Source organism: Caretta caretta, chromosome 4 (assembly GCF_965140235.1).
Source record: "Caretta caretta isolate rCarCar2 chromosome 4, rCarCar1.hap1, whole genome shotgun sequence".
Lineage (NCBI taxonomy): Eukaryota > Metazoa > Chordata > Testudines > Cheloniidae > Caretta > Caretta caretta.
Genome location: NC_134209.1, coordinates 91,640,892 through 91,658,889, shown reverse-complemented (window position 1 = coordinate 91,658,889; position 17,998 = coordinate 91,640,892). Strand labels below are relative to the sequence as shown.

Sequence of the window (17,998 nt, the reverse complement as noted above, 5' to 3'; positions counted from 1 at the left end):
GGATTTTATCAGTCCATAATTTCATCAATTCCTGAACAGTACTTGTAGCTAAAGCACATCTCCATTTAACCTCATCCTTGATGGAACTGTCAGCACTGATCAAGCTTCCTAGATACTCATAAGATTTTACTTGTTCTACAACTTCACTGCTGCTGCATTTCAACACTTTTCCAAGATACAACCACTTTGTCCTCTTGCCATTTATTGTAAATCTAAGTTGACTGCACCAATCGTGTATGTGAAATCGTGTACGTGTTCGTCTACATCAAATCGTGGACGTCAACGAATGGCTACACAGGTGGTGTCGGAGAGAAGGCTTTGGATTCTTTGACCATGGGATGGTGTTCCAAGAAGGAGGAGTGCTAGGCAGAGCCGGGTTCCACCTAACAAAGAGAGGGAAGAGCACCTTCCCAAGCAGGCTGGCTAATCTAGTGAGGATATGTAGGAGGTTGGAGTTGATGATCATGATGGTCCAGTCTTGCCTTAAAGTCTATGAGTGTAAGTTATACAAGGAATGTATTTGGGATAGTATTTCTTGAAATTATAATAGTGAAATATTTGTTCAGAATGACATATTGTAATTATTTGCTGAGTTGACTTTGGCTTGTAGATGCAGTGGTCCAACCTGCCTCATTCTCATGCAGTGTCAGCAGCATTGTGTTTCCCTACTCTTCCATACCAAGGAAAAAAATAGCAATTTTTGTCACTTGTGTTTAAAATATTCTATATAGATCCAAAGTACACAACAAAAACACTGTCATGTAATAAAACATAAGCCTGTCTTGTGAATATGCCTTTCTTATGTGTACAATAAAATGGCTTTACAGTGGCTTCACAAGTATTATGCAGCTTTTAATCCTTCATCTTGATTAACTATTTATTGTGCATTATTAGCTATACATAAGGCTAAGATTTTGTCAATTTTTAGTAAAAGTCATGGGCAGGATGTGGGCAATAAACAATATATCACGGAAGCCTGAGCCCCTCGGTATGGGGCTAAAGTCATGGAGATCACATAAAATCACAGAATCCATGGCCTCCCTGACCAACTCGAAGCCTTAGTTCCTCATGAGCAGCCCTTCTGGCACCAGAATGCTCACATTGTCACAATGTATTAAGTACTGAATACTTACCATATTAGATACTCTGAGCTCCTGAAACCTACAGTGTAGTCTGCTAATCTGTGGGTTTTATAAACAAACAACTATCAGCAGCAATTCCTACCTGCACGTGTATTTTGATGTATGTTTGGCATATCTCACACCATATAATATGTTGCATGTGCTTGCTTCCTTTGTCTTGGGCCCGTGTCTATATCGTTTTGTGCTTCCAGATAGCGGTGGCTGTGCTCGCAAACGTGCTGCAATGTCTGTCACATTAACAGCTGTGAAGAGAGTCCAAAGTTCTCCAAACCTATTGGCTGCAGGTATAACTAACCAGTGGGATACCACCCTTGAATGGCTTTGTGTAACATTATAGGTTTCTGTAGAATTAGTCTGCCAGGAGGGTAATGAAAATGGCTACTCCACTGGCAAGGTCTGATTTATATAGTTTTATGATGCTGAAATCTCTGAACATATTTTGTTTCTGAAGATGTAATCTTACTTTTCCTCTGGCTATATGTAGTGGACATAGAAGGATAGGTGAAACCTCCTGGGAAATTTTGAAAAGCTATTTTAATTAAAAAAAAAATTAAATCTTACCTCTGTGATAAGTATTTTGGGTATTTTCCCTTTCTTCGCACCAGCCGCCTCTTAGTCCCTATTTTGTTAATAGGAGAACTTGCATGAAAACTGGGGTTTGTTTCTTAAAATCTCAGCGACTTCTTGATTATCACTACACAAAGGTTTCCCCCCTCCCCCGCTCTCCTGCTGGTAATAGCTCACCTTACCTGATCACTCTCGTTACAGTGTGTATGGTAACACCCATTGTTTCATGTTCTCTGTGTACATAAATCTCCCCACTGTATTTTCCACTGAATGCATCCGATGAAGTGAGCTGTAGCTCACGAAAGCGTATGCTCAAATAAATTTGTTAGTCTCTAAAGTGCCACAAGTACCCCTTTTCTTTTTGTGGATACAGACTAACACGGCTGCTACTCTAAAATTCTATTAAAGTTATAATTCTCTGGTCCTGATGTTTCAACCAGTTTGAGACTATTGTGCTATCACAAATGGAAGATTATAATTTCAGTTGTGAAATAAGCAATAGGAGCCAAATTAACTTTCATAAAACAAAAATCCTATTTTCAAGAAAATATGCAATAGAGGCAAAACTATTTCTTAATTAGAGGACTATATTGACAGCTAGTTTAAGGAAGTAAAACTTGAATGCATATCTGTTGGCCATATTCAAGGGGACTTAAATCATAGTATAAATTACATGCTAGGTGTAAATAGGGCAGAAAACCTATGTGATTACCTTACACCAATTTGGCATTCACTGGCTGTGCCAAACAAGTGTAATACACAAAGAAGGCAGAAGAGTGAAGGAATGAGAGGTCTAAAACGAACCTTCAGCCAGACCACCATTTTATTTACTCCAGTGTTTCATTGTATCCTTGTGGTCATTCAACTAGAAAAAATCCTCAAAAACCTTGAGGGTAGAACTGTAAACATTCTTCACAGAATGAGTGCAAAATTTCTCACAACACCTAGGAGTTTATCATAAGATATACTGATGTTTTCAACAGATTTTCAAAGGAAGTAACTTCCACACTTTGTCACCAAAATAATACTACTATAGCAATTACAATATATCTCATCCTGAATGCATATTAGCACATTCAGTTGAAGCGTCTCCATCTGCACAGCTCTGGTTAAAGGGCTGTCAGAAAGTGTAAACCTCTCTATTTAGAGATAAAATTTCACTCCTGGCTGAAACTTGCTATGCCAACTGTCAGCCTGCCAGGTTTTCTGGAGTGTTTAAAATGCACAAAAGACAAAGAACAGTCATTTTAGAACATTTCTACAATTCAGATGCACAAACAGCTTTTGGTATTTTTAATGTTATGTTTATAGATGTTCTAAATTGTGGACTAGCTCAAAAAATAAATACGAAATAGGAAAAGTTTATTTTTGAAAATTTCACAAGAAGTCCAGATGTGAACATCTAATCCACAAGGACAAGAATCTAGTTGAAATGAGTGGGACTACTTTAAAATAAGATGGTACTCAGTGTGAATAAGGGTAGTAGAATTTGGCTTTTAGTAGGTTATTTTGTGTGTAACCATTATAGACTTCATAAAATGCATATTATTGGCCTGATATTCCAAAACACCTCTTGCAAAGTCAGTATGGTTTATCATGTAAGCCTGCAAACTGAGACTTTTAAAAGGTCTTGTTTACTGTATTTAATAGTCCATAAAGGTAGTGATGGTCCACAGTGCCAATCCTTATTTAGATAATTTTGGTTAGTGGATTATTAACCTAGTGGATTGGATTGTTGCACATGAAGAATCCGTATGAATTTTTGCCAAAGGAAAAAGAATTCCATACATGTGCATAACTTTTTCCAAATTAGTCCACCTTTAGATCATCTAATAATCACACACCCAAACATACCCCATGCCAATATACTGTTTACATGGACAGAATTTCTGTCTTTTTCTTTGCCAAACACTCTAGAGACATCCTGCAGATTCCCACATTCTGGCACCATCCAAAAATCTCACATCACCCATGTATGGCCTCCTTGTTTTTGAATGAAGCCTCTCCATACCCTCTCAAAGTAGTGTCATTTCTCCTGGTATCTAGATTTAAGAAGACAATAAATTATAGAGTTTACTGAAAAACCAGGCAACAATATTGTTTGTTTTGTTCCTTGTCTGATGTAGCAGTGATTTAAATAACCACAATGTAGTAATTGTCACAGCACAATGTAATCCTTGATAAAATGTAATTTTGTTGAGCAATAAACATTGGGCATTTACAGTGCAATATTCCGAGGTGTATATATAGGTAACAGAGGGCAAGTTGTGAGTATGTAATTTCAATAAAACAGTTAGTACCTATTATATCGATCTTTTCCAACTGTGCAACATCAGAGAAAATTTATTAGAAACATAGTTTTTTCTGTATAGTGTAAACATGCTCTTCTGAGACTATAACAATTACTGTTGAGCTTCCTTAAATTAGATTAATTTCTACACATAGAATTACATCAACTCCTTTAAAATGGTTGATGAAATTATCTTTAATTCAACACAAAGAAGATTCAGTGGTGATGCATTTTGAAAATATTCTTGCATACTGAAGCATAGGCAATTAAAGTTGTGAGGAAAAAAGAATGATGATAGATATAGAGATAGATACAGAGAGAGAGAGAGAGAGAGAGAGCTTAAAATCAATTTCTCTATGACAAGGTTAGTTTAACTGTGGTGGAGGCTCACTGAGTGTGTGACCTCATGGCTAAATTCTCTTGGTAGCAGCAGCTGCTGCAGACTTTAAAAAGCACCATCGCTATTATCCTTGAGTTTCCATTAGATTCTCTCAGATTCCTTTATTTAATTAGCCCAGTACTCAGAATGATTCAATATTGTTAGGATCGGTGGTTTTGATTATTAAGAAAATGACTTCATTTGGTAAGACAATATGGATCAAATTCTGACCAAGTTACACTACACACCCCTAGTGACATCGCTGGGCCAGCGTGGGTATAAATGGGTACAGAATTTGACACTATATACACAGAACAATAACAGACACATCCATCAAAACATCACCCAACCTACTACAATTTGATCAAAATTGCTGTCTTTTTAAAAAAATATATGTTCTTATCAAAGTATACTGTGAGCCTAGTCCTACAATCCTTGCATATGTTAAAATCTCCCCAAAATCAATATGAGGTCTGAGTGTGCAAGGAATGTAGAACCAGGTCCAGTGTCACAAGCAGCATACTGTTCCATCACCAGAAACGCTGACAGAATTGCCTACAGTATTTTAATTTCCTGCACACACTAACTTGGCTATTTCTTTTTTAGGACCTGATTCTCAGTCTCCAGATTCAGGTAAATAAAACATGATTTTTTTTATGTATAAGTCTACTGGTATTGTACATGTATGAATTATAGCAATCTTCCATTTATATAGCATTATGCATTTAAATGGATCCCAGTGGACCTTACAAACTTTACTGATTTTTGCAAACTATCTCAGGTGAAACCTGTGACTGAGATCCTCCAGCAGACAACCACCAGTCCAAAGTGACATCAGGGCTTCCAGGACAATTTTGTCCAACAGTTAGTTAGATATCATATATGCCATACAATCTGTTTTGTTCCTGTTTCTATGGGATGCGTAATACAGAATGCTTACTAGTAAGTTCAGTAAGTGCGGCCACCTCTAGACTGAAATGCAGCAATGTTTTAACAATGCATCACAACAGATCAGGACAGAAAGTGATAAATGTCTTATCAAACTGAAATTATAGGGGAGGAATGCAGGGAGGAATTTAGCTAGAATACTGAGTCTAACACCTACTCTTAAAGAAAGTGCTACTGAATCTTTAATAATTACAAGTGATTAAAACCTCAAGTTTATGTCTCATGCAAAAGATAGCATTTCCAGCAGCACAGTAGTGTAATACAGTAGTATTGGCTAAAAACTGACTTAGATAGAAGGATACAACCTACTGATTCGCCATCATGCATTCCAATGGCACTGAAGATTTCTTTTGATGTCTCCTGTGCAAATACAGAGAATACATATCCCAATCATTACCCTGAGAACCCTGCTTGCATATTGTATTCCTTTTCCCCACCCTCATCTTATCTTCCAGGCTATAAGATATTCAGGTCAGGAATGTGTCTTCATTTATATTTGGACAATAACTAGACTATGAGGAACAGAACTCTGAGAATAGAGGGTTCTTCAGTCTAAAAAGACAAAGGTATAACAACAGGATCCAATGACTGGAAGTTGGAAGACAGATTCAGATTATTGGAACAATTGACCATCACTGGAACTCTTTAAATATAGATGAGATGCTTTTCTAAAAAGGTATTCTAGTTCAACCAAAGCTATTGTACTTGAAGCAAGAATGAATGAAAGTCCTATAGCCTGAGTTATGCAGGAGGTCAGACTAGATGGTCACAATGGTCCCTTCTGGCCTTAAAATCTATGTGTCTATGAATCCATGAATATTTGTGGGAGCTATCAGAATATAAGTAAAATAATAACAATATTGATCTAGGCTGATCTAGCTGACAAAATCACAGCTTGAGAAGTTGTAGCTTCAGGCTTATCCATTTAACTCTCCTTTTGATGTATAGATTGTCAACAGTAGTAATTCTAGCTACTGACTAGAAAGTTGTCATTTCAACAGTTTGTTCAATAGGTAGATTTATTATGGTAACATGGATACATAGGGACTGTTTACCAAAAATATGTTTTGATTTTTTTCTTCACAAAAGCTTGGACATCTTACAATGATGGCAGTAGAGAAACATTGAATGGTGATGCTAGTAGTTCATCTCTTGCAGCAAAAGGCTTTAGAAGTGTCCGGCCAAATCTACAAGAAAAGAGGTCACCAACTCAGGTAAACCTTCACACACACAGTTTCATCCTTTGGTATTAAGTATAAGTGTTAGCTTATGAGTGCATTACATGCAGGTGTGAAGCCCTAGAGTGAATTATCCAGATGTGTTCTTGGTAGCACCTGCACCTGTTATTATGTGTTGTATTATCTGTTTTTGCTGTACACATAAACATACACTATACATGACACAAGTCTGCTGATTCAGTAACACAACAAACTACTTTCAAAGAACAAGGCTGTAAGCAAATAAAAATAGGCCAGGTTCAATCAAAAACCTTATATAATTGTATTCGGACTTCGAAGGGTATTGATTAATATTTTACACTTCAGAGAAATACTTTCTTTATGGAATAAATAATAATTGATTATAAAGTTGAATTAGATTAATTTAAGAATAACCAGAAGTACTGTTCTTCAGCTAACTTTGCTAAACTATATAACAATTATAGAAAATGCCATGAAACAATATGCCTTAATTCAGAAACATACTTATAATAGTATTTGCATTACTATTTTAATCCAAAAGTTTTAAAAGTGTGTGTGTGTGTAATATGTATGTATGTTACTCATAAATAGTAGCTTGTTAGCTAAAATACATGTTGTATGTTGAGTACATTTTATGAACTATTTAAGTCTCTGTAAAATTTGCTGATAATTCTCAAACCGTAGTGTTGGTGCAAAATAGAATATATTTGATATTATGGACCCAGTTTGGATCACAATTCACTCTTTCCATTAACAAATGGAATCTGTGATTTCCTAGACATCAGAATATAATATTATCATCAGGTGCAATGCAGTACCTGATCCAGAGTCTTTCCATTGTATTGAATGGAGTTTGGATCAGGCCCTTGTTCTTTTGTTTAAAGTTAGGAGTCTAACTCAAGTTATTTCTCCTGCTAACATTTACTTTCTCTCTGTTTCTTCTTCAATGTTATTTTGCTGTGTGTGGATGCTTTTGGCAAATAAGGCACCCCTGCCACCCCCTAGAAAAGAAAGTTTTTGTAGATCTGGAATAACTAATCACATGAAGGATGAAATTACTTTTCAGTCAATAACGACCAAGCCAACTAAAAAACTCCCCTCAGATACTGTCTACTGTACTAACAAGGAGGCTATCCAGAGGACAATGTATTCTAAAAAATCTAACACAAGTGTGTCCTATGCACAAAGAATCACTAAACCACTGCCCTCAGTCTCCAACACAAGCACAAAAGCAGTAGCTGGCATTAGAGCTACTCTTCATCAAGGCCACAGACAAGCATCTCAAAAACGCAGAGTTTCTACCTTGAAATTAACCCGGACACAAGACTCACTGAGTAATGTTCCTCGTAATACACAGCAGCAGCCCAAGTCTAATGAAGTGCCAACGTTTCCACAAACGCCTGTCTCACCTACCTGTAACCCTGTGCCTGAGATACACACAGCATCTCTTTCCATTCAGATAGCTCCCCTCCTTGACAATAAAGCAGAGCCTGAAATCCAAGAACATCCACCTAGGCTTTTTCCAGAAAATCCACAGATGTCTCCAAAAGATGTGGGACAAAAGTCTACAGCTCCTTCTTCTGCACAGTCCACAGAATGCAATGTGGTATATTAAACTTTTCCATCTTTTGTTTTAGATCTTTCCTGAATCACTTAACACTTTTCTAGTTAGTATACTCACATTACCATGATTACAGCTTGTGTTTTCTGGGTAAAACTACCTGTTGCACTATTCAAAGTGGGGCTCCACTCTTGATTGGCCCTTAGGCACTCCCATAATAAATGTAATTAATAATTATATTAGAGGTGCACCTCCTAAGTGGTACTGCTTGCTGGGATCCTCCTTTTGAAAGGTAGTATGCTGCCACTAGTGCTGGAAGGAAGTGCTGGGAACTGGCTCCTGGTGCATCTTTGAAAAGATGTCACTAGGATTCCTATAAGTGCAGCTCTGCCAATGTTCTGGTATGACACCACTCCACCAAGTCGTCCTCCTCTGGGACCAGCTAGGGCTTCCAGCAATGCTGATTTTCTGTACTCACCAGCTCCTGGCAACCAAATTACAGCTGCCCTATGCACAAGAGATGGGTGGGAAGGGAAAGATTATTTGTGCCATCTGCCTCCTCTGTGCAGGACGAGACATGACATGGCCCTACATATTCTAAGTTGCGCATTTTCCGAATTGCTCTTTGTTTATTGAGGGTGAAATTCTCTCAAACCCACATGGATCCCAGCTCCAATTAGCATGCATGGGAGTTTCAAATGGCAAGAGCCAGGATATCACAGACGTAAGCACATTTTTGGATGCTAAAAATATAATAATATTGAGATTACTTTTGTAGATCTGAGAGTTTGGACTTTTTTTTTTTAAGTACCTGGTCTAGTGAACCCAGTTTTAGGCTGTCTGGCACACATGAATCCATGTCATGTGCTACAAAACCCAGAAAGGAGATTCTTCTTTCTCTTCTTTTTTTGTTTAAAAAACAAGGGCATAAAACATTTCAGAGTTCTAGTAATCCTCTAAACCTCTTCTTCATTTTGGCAGAACATGGTTTATTAGGGACAAGAAGAGATCTTCCCCAATACCAAACATACGGTATTTTCATTGGACTTTAAATCAGTCAGAATAACTTGACATAACTATCTACAGTACACGATGTACAACGTATATGAGAGTAGATTTCCAATAAATAAAGGGTAACAAGGGAATGTACTCCATGCAATTTTGTTATATATCATTATGATTAGACAGAGGGTGTACTTATTACAGAGTGCACTTATTACTGGTTCATGGGTGAAAAACCTGCAGGTGGAATGTTATTGATTTTATGGCTAAATATCTCCTCCAACCAAACCGCACCCCAAATATTGTTAAAACAGATTATTATGGCTTATGCTGGTTGAATTAGATATATTTCAGCTATACCTGCTATCCACTAGTGAAACCCATTTCAACATTCACAGTGGAAACCATTAAAAACTGTAGATGCACCTCAATTAAAACCCATGATCCAGACATCACTGAATAAAGAATAGTCCAGATCCCAATAATGCAGCTCAGACCCATCTGTGTTAAAAGATTAATTCTCTGTATAGATAAACTTGTGAGGTTTCTAGAAGAAACAAAGGAAATCAACCTTGCACATTATGGACCACATTCATCACTGGTGTAAATCCACTAAAGTCAACAGAGTTACTCCAGGGATTAAAATGGCCCCATATCTTGCCTGCTTGAAGCTCCCAGACAACTCTGTCCTTTTCATCCGTCACAACAATACTACTCTTTGACATTGTCATTTTTTCAGAACTTCGTATTTAACCAGATCTTTGCTTCTGGAAGCACCAAACACCTACACGAGCTGTAGGAGATTTTAAAATAAAAGTTGTATGCAGAATACAGCTCTGTGACATTAAAATAGCAACATTTGAAAACCCTTCTCCTGAGTAGACCCAGCCAAAACAGTGCATGAGGTATAGGACTGATGGGCTCCTGTGGGCTCTCTTGGGCAGAAGTAGTGATCTAACAGATATCATAAACTGCCCTACCAGCCTATGTGAGATTTTGGGGACCTTTGAGAAGAACACATTGTTCTATCCTGGGGAAAGTGTAATTCACCACTCAGATGAGGACTAGGTACACCAGAGAAGTTGTTTTTTTAGTTTTCGAGGGTTTTCTCATGTGTCTACGTTAAGAGACTTAATTAAAGCTTAATATAATCCTCAGCAGGGACTGTTCCAGGAATGCTATGAAACAAAGTCTGTGAGCCATCACAGATGCAGAAGAGTCTACAAGAACAAGCTAGATGTAGTACAAGTCTTTTATAATACATAGTACAGTATTGTCCTTTAACAAATAATAATAATAATAATTAATGATCAAATAGTAAGACCTACAGGATTTAGAATTCCCCATCCCAGTAATTGGTCATCTTCATGCCTGGGACACAGGCAGTTTTTCAACAAGGCAGAATGACCATTTTTTCAGCATAGAATCACTGCCTCCTCACAGTAATGAAAAAAGTGAGGTGTGAATGCCAACATTTTTCTGTTCCATGATTCAGGTCAAAACTGTTGTTTTTTTCAGGATTTGCTGGCATTTGGTAATTTGCCACACAAGTTCTAAAAATATGATTTTCTTTGCTGCCACATTCATGTGGGTATGAGGGAATTGCAGGCAATGTTAGATGCTTGGCTTTGAATGCATCACTCTCACTGCTCTTTTTAGGTAACCTATATGCCTACGATTGTGGTGGCTATGTGAATATGGACTGGATTGTTGGAGGGATATTAGCTTTCTTAAATTGAAGCATTAGGCTTCAACTTTGCCTCTTGGACTGAATGGGGTTAGGCTAGAAAGTGTTTGCTCTTAATGAGTAATAAGTATTAATTAGTACATTGAGTCACCAATACTTCGCTGCTGCAGCTACTGCTGATACCTTATTGCTGATATGTCTAACAGTGTCAGGCTCTGACTTAGTGATTTTTATCCAAGTGAGTAAGTACAGTTTAGGTGACACCAAAAATGAAGAAACAAGTCAGGGACAATAAAGGAAACTGAGCCAGAGCTTTTACCAGCATGTGATATAGCTAAACCTTAGAACTGTAAGAGACAGGAAGGTGTTGAAAACTTTTATCAATTTTATAATCTATATCCAAAAATACCCTCACACAGTGGAATATGCATCAGTGTGGACCATATGAATTATGCCCCTGTACATTTTTCTTCTCACTGTTATGTCGTAGTTGCTCCCACTGTTAAATATCTGATGCATCATATGTATTCATTTAGGTAAATTGAAGAGCCTCGCTTAAACTCGGCGTGCTCTTCAGACAATTAAAAAACATATTACACTAGATAGTCTGTACCCAAGTGATCCATAATAACGTTTGTCCAAAATATAATCACAATTACCCATAATAACTCACCTGCTAAGCACAGTCAGAAAAGATGGACTTTGCAGCATGTCTGAAATTTTAGAAATTGTTCTGGGATTGTTGTTATATATGATGGGCTGACAAAGAATATCAGCATAAAAAGCAGTATTCTTTTATATTGGTTTGATAATTCTACCTTCTTCCTTTTCTGCCTTTTCCTTGCTTCAGTGTGTAACGAGCATGGTCACATACTTACTCCTTCTGAGATTTTTATTAGATTAATACAGTGGTTCTTTAACTTATTTGATCAGGCCCCTCTTCTTCTTTGTGTCTATAGTGTTTATGCACCCCCAAGCATAGCCCCAGTGTGGCCAGCAGCACCACAGAAGTAAGGGAGGCAATGTGAAAGTGACATTTGTCAATATCACTTTTCACAGAGGACTTAGCGTCCCATTGCCACCCTTACTTCTGTGCTACTGCTGCCACCCTGGGGCTGACAGCTAGAGCCCCGCCACCTCCGGGCTGCCTTTCAGTGAGGAGTGGAGGGGTGAGGTGGGAGGAGAGCCCAGGCTGCCTCCAGGTGACAGGACTCCAGCTGTCAGCCCTGGGGCGGCAGGACTCCAGCTGTCCTCTTGCTCCCCACCTCCCAGGTGTGCATGGCCCTTCTGCACGAGCCCCAGCCACTCAGGACGGACAGGCAGAGTTCTTTATTTAAAAAAAAAAACAACCCACATAGCTTTTGGGATACCCACCCGATTGTTTGAGAACTGGTGGACTAATAAATTAATTAATTCCAAAGTCAGAAGGGACCACTTGATCATCTTGTCTGACCTCCTGTATAACACAGGCCATAGAACTTACCCACAATAATTCCTAGAGCAGATCTTTTAGAAAAACATCCAATATTGATTTTAAAATTGTCAGTAATGGAGAATCCTCCCCAACCCATGGATTGTGTTATGCCTTTCCCTGTCAGATTTAAGAGCCCATTACTAAATATTTGTTCCACATGTGTATACTTACAGACTGTAATCAAGTCACCCCTTAACCGTTTCTTTGTTAAGCTAAATAGATATAGCTATAAGACATGTTTTCTAATCTTTTAATCATTCTTGTGGCTCTTCTATGACCCCTCTCCAATTCATCAAAATCCTTCTTGAACTGTGGGCACCAGAACTGAACACAGTATTCCAGTAGCTCTCGCACCAGAGCCAAAGTATAGAGGTCAAATAACCTCTCTGTCCTGCTCAACATTCCCCTGTCTGTGCCTGCAAGGATTTCATTAGCTCTTTTGGCCACAGTATCACATTGGGAGCTTTTGTTCCAGCTGATTATCCACCATGATCCACAATTCTATTTCAGAGCTACTGTTTCCCTGGATAGAGTCCCCCATTCCTGTAATTATGGCTTACATTGTTCTTAGATAAATACATTTACATGTAGCCATATTAAAACACATAATGTTTGCTTGCAACCAGTTTACCAAGTAATCCAGATTACTCTCTACAGTGACCTGTGCTCTTCATTATTTATCACTCCCCCAATTTGTGGGTGTGTAGTTGGACTCCGTAAGCTGTGTGAGTTTCACCAGCTGTATATATGGTACTGCTGTAGAACTGAGGCAAAAGCCAATGTGAGAGATAGTGTAGATCAGTCCCACTCCAGGATATGTTCTGGGAGGCAAGCTGACTTGGATTGCTATGGGAAATTGATGTTAAAAATATACTTATAAAACAATCTATTGGTAAAATCTTGACTCCATTAAAGTCAGTAACAAAACTCCAATTGACTTCAGTGGGGCTAGGATCTCACCCTATGCCTTTTACAACCAGATCCTATGGTGTTATTTTTCAGAGTAGTAACCGTGTTAGTCTGTATCTGCAAAAAGAAAAATGTGGCACCTTAGAGAGTAACAAATTTGGAGTAAATAAATTTGTTAGTCTCTAAGGTGCCACAAGTCCTCCTTTTCTTTTTATGGTGTTGTCACAAGCAAATGTCTGAGAGAGACAAAAACCCCATGCATATGCAGTGCAGCGACATCACTTTAAAAGTTCGATAGACTTGTGGGTTCTACAGGATTTTGAACCATAAAATGCACAAATTCCTTCATACATAGCTCATAGGTGCCATCTTGAAATGGCTTCACACTGGATTAAGTCCACCTGACATGTTTTTGGAGCTTTTTGTGAGCACTAGCATTGTTCTACCATGAGGGAACACATCCTGTATAGCATTGCAAAATTCTACAGTTAGTCTTGTGCATGTGAAGGAGAGTAAAGTGGAGGTGGGCATGGGGCTGGGGTAGTCAATATTTCCTAAGTGATGCCAAATGAGAGAGATAGTGTAGACTAAGTACTGAATACATGTGATGCCACATATGGAAAAGTATCATTGAGTGTAAATAAGAGACAGCCCCATGTTGTCCAAGAGTGATGCACAACAGTTTTGCTGTAAGCCAGAATATGTCAAAGTTTTCTTGTTATGTCTGAACTTTTATTCACACTTCATTTCAAGACTCATTTGCTAGAATTTAAGAGCAAGCAGAAATGTGGTATGACTCACTGAATGACATTTTATAAACACACCTCCTCAGAGAAAGGTTAAACCCCTCAAAAATATATAGCATATAACAAGCAAAGCATTCCAGGGGGCGTAGTAGTGTTTTTTACATTCCTTACTGCTTTCGTCTGGTAGAATATTTTGAAAGATACTGCTGCTCCATAGGATACTGACAAAAAATCTAAGGGGAAAAGCTGTTTAATCCATTTTAATAGGGAACTCAGAATTTCTGAAGACCTGACCTTTGTAGAGAAAGTACGTTACTTATGTCCAACTGTTTACAGGCTAACAGAGAGCAGCAGAGGGAGACAGAAAAAGAGGGTTTATGGTTAAGCATTGAGAGACATTGCTCCAGATTGACAAAGTGTTATGCGTCTCTCACCTGTGAATGTGAAAAGTGTATCCTTGAAGTCCTCAGTTTGTGCCTCAGTCCCTCATTGTTCTATAACTGGTTCAGAAGACTTAAGTGCATAGAGTATGATCTTCAAAAACAAGTTGTCTTATTTGTTTGAATCACACTGAGATCTAATCCCAATGTATAGCTGCATGCTTAGTACCAGTGTCCTGGTAGAATAAAAACTCTTGTGCCCTTTTTTTTCTGGTGAAAACATTTCAAAGCATTATGTAAGTAGGAAAATGAACTTGGAATTCCTAAAAATGTTGCTATATAGTTTCAGAAAATGGAGACATTAATATTTGTTAACCACTGACAATGTAGCAAGCACTGTACAAGACAAGATAGACAGACAGACGGACACTGTAAGCCTGTAATCTCTTTGGGACAGGGACTGAGCAAAAAACAAAGGTAGAGTTATAGTATTTTATTCTCACAGTGTGAAGCTGAACAAATAATTTTATTAAGCCCTGTGGACTGCTCTGTCTCAACTCAGTTGCTTCCACTAACTCTACTAGTTCCCTGTTCCAGCAGCGTCCTATCAATAACAGTGACTCCAGGGAACATGGGTCTTCTGACTCCAGTTCCACTGATAATGATACAACTTCCCTATTTTACAAACATTTTAATAAAAACATTAAAAACAAATAATTGAGGCCCAGATCCCCATCCCAAGTCCCTTTGGCTAGAGGTTACTAGCACAGAGCCAAGTTGAATCTTGTCTTTACCCCCCGACTCTGCTGGTTACATAGTCTTGAAGACAATTTGGTCTCCTCAACAGGCCACACACCAGGAGTTACTTATCTATGAGACTAGCAAACCAGCTCTCTGTGCAGTTTCCTGCCTTACTTTGAGGTTGGCCTACAGATGGTTGTCTGACTCTCCATTCTTTGACGATCTCTCTATCTCTGCAAGCTTTCTCTGGATGTTGTCTACTGGCTCATAGTGCCTCCTGTTCTTTCAGATCACTTTTCCCTCTTGGGTAGTCACCTCGTATTACCTGCGTACCACTGCACCCTTTAGTTCACTCCTTCTAGTGTCTGTAATGGCTGGACCCTCACGGGAATAACTGTTTCCAGGGTCAGTAGGTCCTTGGTTGACCTGTTGTACTCTAGTGCCTCCTTTCTCTGATTGGTGGCCATCTCCTCTCAGCGTTATCTCCAGCCTTCTGGCTGCAAAGGGTTTCCCCACATGGGTAGCAAGGTTTTTGTCGTTCATCCCACCAGTGCCTGCCTTGGACTGTTTTGGCATCCCTGTGATGGCGTTTTCCTCTTTGCCAATAATGCTAACACAGCGTCTGAGCCAGCCTTGTGTTACAGTCTCTTGGAGGTTTCCACAGCTGAATCCACCTTACCATTACTCTGTGCTGGGGAGGGAGGTATGGTCAAACTTCCATTTTCTGTGCAAATTCCTTGAAATTGGTGTCTGTTGTTGGGGAATACAGTGTCTGCGATGCCATGTCTAGCAAACTGGACTTTCAGTTTGCCAATCACTGACTTGTTTCTTGTATCAGGCAGGACATCCACCTCCCAAAAATTTGATTAGTTGCCCACTGTAATCAGGTATTGTTTTTCACTGAAGGTAAATAAGTCTGCTCCAACCTTTCCCATGCTTGGGTGGGTAGGTCACATGATAAGTGGCTTTCTGCTGGTGTATCACAGGAACAGACTTGTGTATTCATTACCAGCCTGTAAACACACACTTCAACCCTTATAAGACAGCTGACAGTGCCCAAGTGAAGGCATGTCTTTTTTGCATGACATCCTTACATAATGAGGTGAGGACAACTGCTCTCTGTCCCTGGGAAATGATTCTGTCCTGCACACTCAGCTCATCTTTAATTTGAAAATATAGTCCTGCTCCTACTGGTACTTGGCTTTTGTCTTCTGGCCACCCTGCTGATATTGCTCTCTTGACAGTCTGTAGTTGGATGTCCTTTTCCATAGGCTCTTGGATTTCCATCAGCTTTCTTGTTGAAACTGGGAGATAGTGCACTATGTTAATGGTTTAAAAGTCCTGATCACCTTCCTCCAACTCACTGATGCTGGGTGTATGTGCCTTGCTCAGGGTGTCAGCTAACAGCAGTAATCATCCTGGACAATATCTGATCTCTACCCAGTAGCACTGGAGATGTAGCAACATGTGCTGCAATCTCTTTGGAGCACAAAGATGGGGCTTTTCCATGATTTTCTCTAGGGGGTTGTGGTCTGATTGCACTGAATGGCTGTAGGTGTATGGATGGAATTGCTCCTCTCAAAATACCATAGCCAGAAACTCTTTTTCTAGTTGTGTGTACCCCTGTTTGGTCTCTGATGGGGCTCTGCTGGCATAAGTGACCAGCTGCACCTGCAGAAGAACTGCATCCACTCCTTTCTCTGATGCCTCACAGTGGAGTGTCACTCACTCTGCTGGCTGGTGGTGCTTCAGGACAGGGGCATCCTTTATAATTTATTTCAGCATGTCAGATGCTTGTTTGTTGAGGACTTTCCCAGCACCATTCAGCATCCTGCCTTGTGAGCTGTTTTGGATTCTGCTACTACAGCCAGGTGTGGACAGAATTTGGACAGAAAATTTATCATTCCTCTGAAGCGTTGAACCCCTTCCACATCCACTAATGCTGGCATGTCTTTGGCTGCCTTGATCTTGTTGGGATCTGCTTTCAGTCCTCTGCTGTGAGTAGATGTCCAATATATGTCACCTTGCACTATTTGAGTTGCATTTTTTCTGGGTTGAGTTTTGTGTTCTTGCCTCTGCATCTCTCTAGAAAAGCTTGTAGTTTTCTCTCATGGTCCTGTTCAGCTTTTGTATCATTGCTTCCTTCACCTACAATGAGGTTATCATCTGCAGTTATTTTCAGACCAGGCAGTCCTTCCAGAACTTGGGTGAGTCTTCTTTGGAACGTGTTTAGTCCTGGACTTATGCCCATTGGTATGCACAACTATCTGTAGGGACCAAATGGTGTTTGCAGAGGTTGTCAACAGGCTGGACTCTTCCCGGGCTTATCTGCCAAAACATGCTCCTCACATCACAAAGTAAAGATCCATACTTTGGAAAGTTCTGGCAAGATGTCATCAATTGTGGGCAGTGGATCTTTTCAGTGCCTGGTTCAGTTGGCTTTGGGTCTATGCAAATGTGTAATTTGCTTGATGACGTCTTTACACCTGCTTACCCAGGGAGTATTGGCCTCTACAGGTGCTACAATACCCCTGCTCTGCAGACTTTTGAGCTCCTTGCATACTGGATTATGCAAGGAGTATATGCACTCGGGTATGCACTCAGGTTCTACTGTGAGGTCTACTTCCAGTTGCAGCTGTCCTTTGAGGCAACTGTCACCTTTGAAAACGTCCCCATGTGCTTTTAAAATTGTCTCGATTTGTCCATGGGACTCCCTTTTTTTGCTTCTTGTACTGCAACAATAAAATTCTGACACTGCACACTGATCCGATCCATGACCTGTATGGCTGTATTCCCCAAGAGTGGTCTGTGGTATTTACCATCCAGCACTACAAACTTCAGGGTATCATCTGTTATTTGCGGGATAGTTACTATGAAGCCACATTTTCCTGTGGACTGCATTATGTTCATTGTACGTTATTAAATTGCACCAGCTCTTTGTAATGGGTGTGTTTGAGTCCAGTTCACCCCCAA

General features: G+C 39.4%; 1 protein-coding gene across 37 annotated transcripts in view; it reads left to right on the top strand.

The window, feature by feature from the left end:
* The window catches only part of SORBS2 (sorbin and SH3 domain containing 2), a 405,939-nt gene that overhangs the window by 283,270 nt on the left and 104,671 nt on the right, over positions 1 to 17,998 (top strand). For 19 of the 37 annotated variants that reach the window (XM_048847985.2, XM_075127865.1, XM_075127864.1 and 16 more), the window contains 4 exons: positions 1,334 to 1,426; positions 4,985 to 5,011; positions 6,416 to 6,540; positions 7,511 to 8,131. The exons of 2 other annotated variants lie outside the window; for them this stretch is intronic. In XM_048847985.2, the coding sequence (XP_048703942.1) occupies positions 1,334 to 1,426; positions 4,985 to 5,011; positions 6,416 to 6,540; positions 7,511 to 8,131 (866 nt within the window). The remainder of the gene's footprint in view (positions 1 to 1,333; positions 1,427 to 4,984; positions 5,012 to 6,415; positions 6,541 to 7,510; positions 8,132 to 17,998) is intronic. 16 more of the 37 variants (XM_075127873.1, XM_048848001.2, XM_048847999.2 and 13 more) reach the window with 4 other exon arrangements.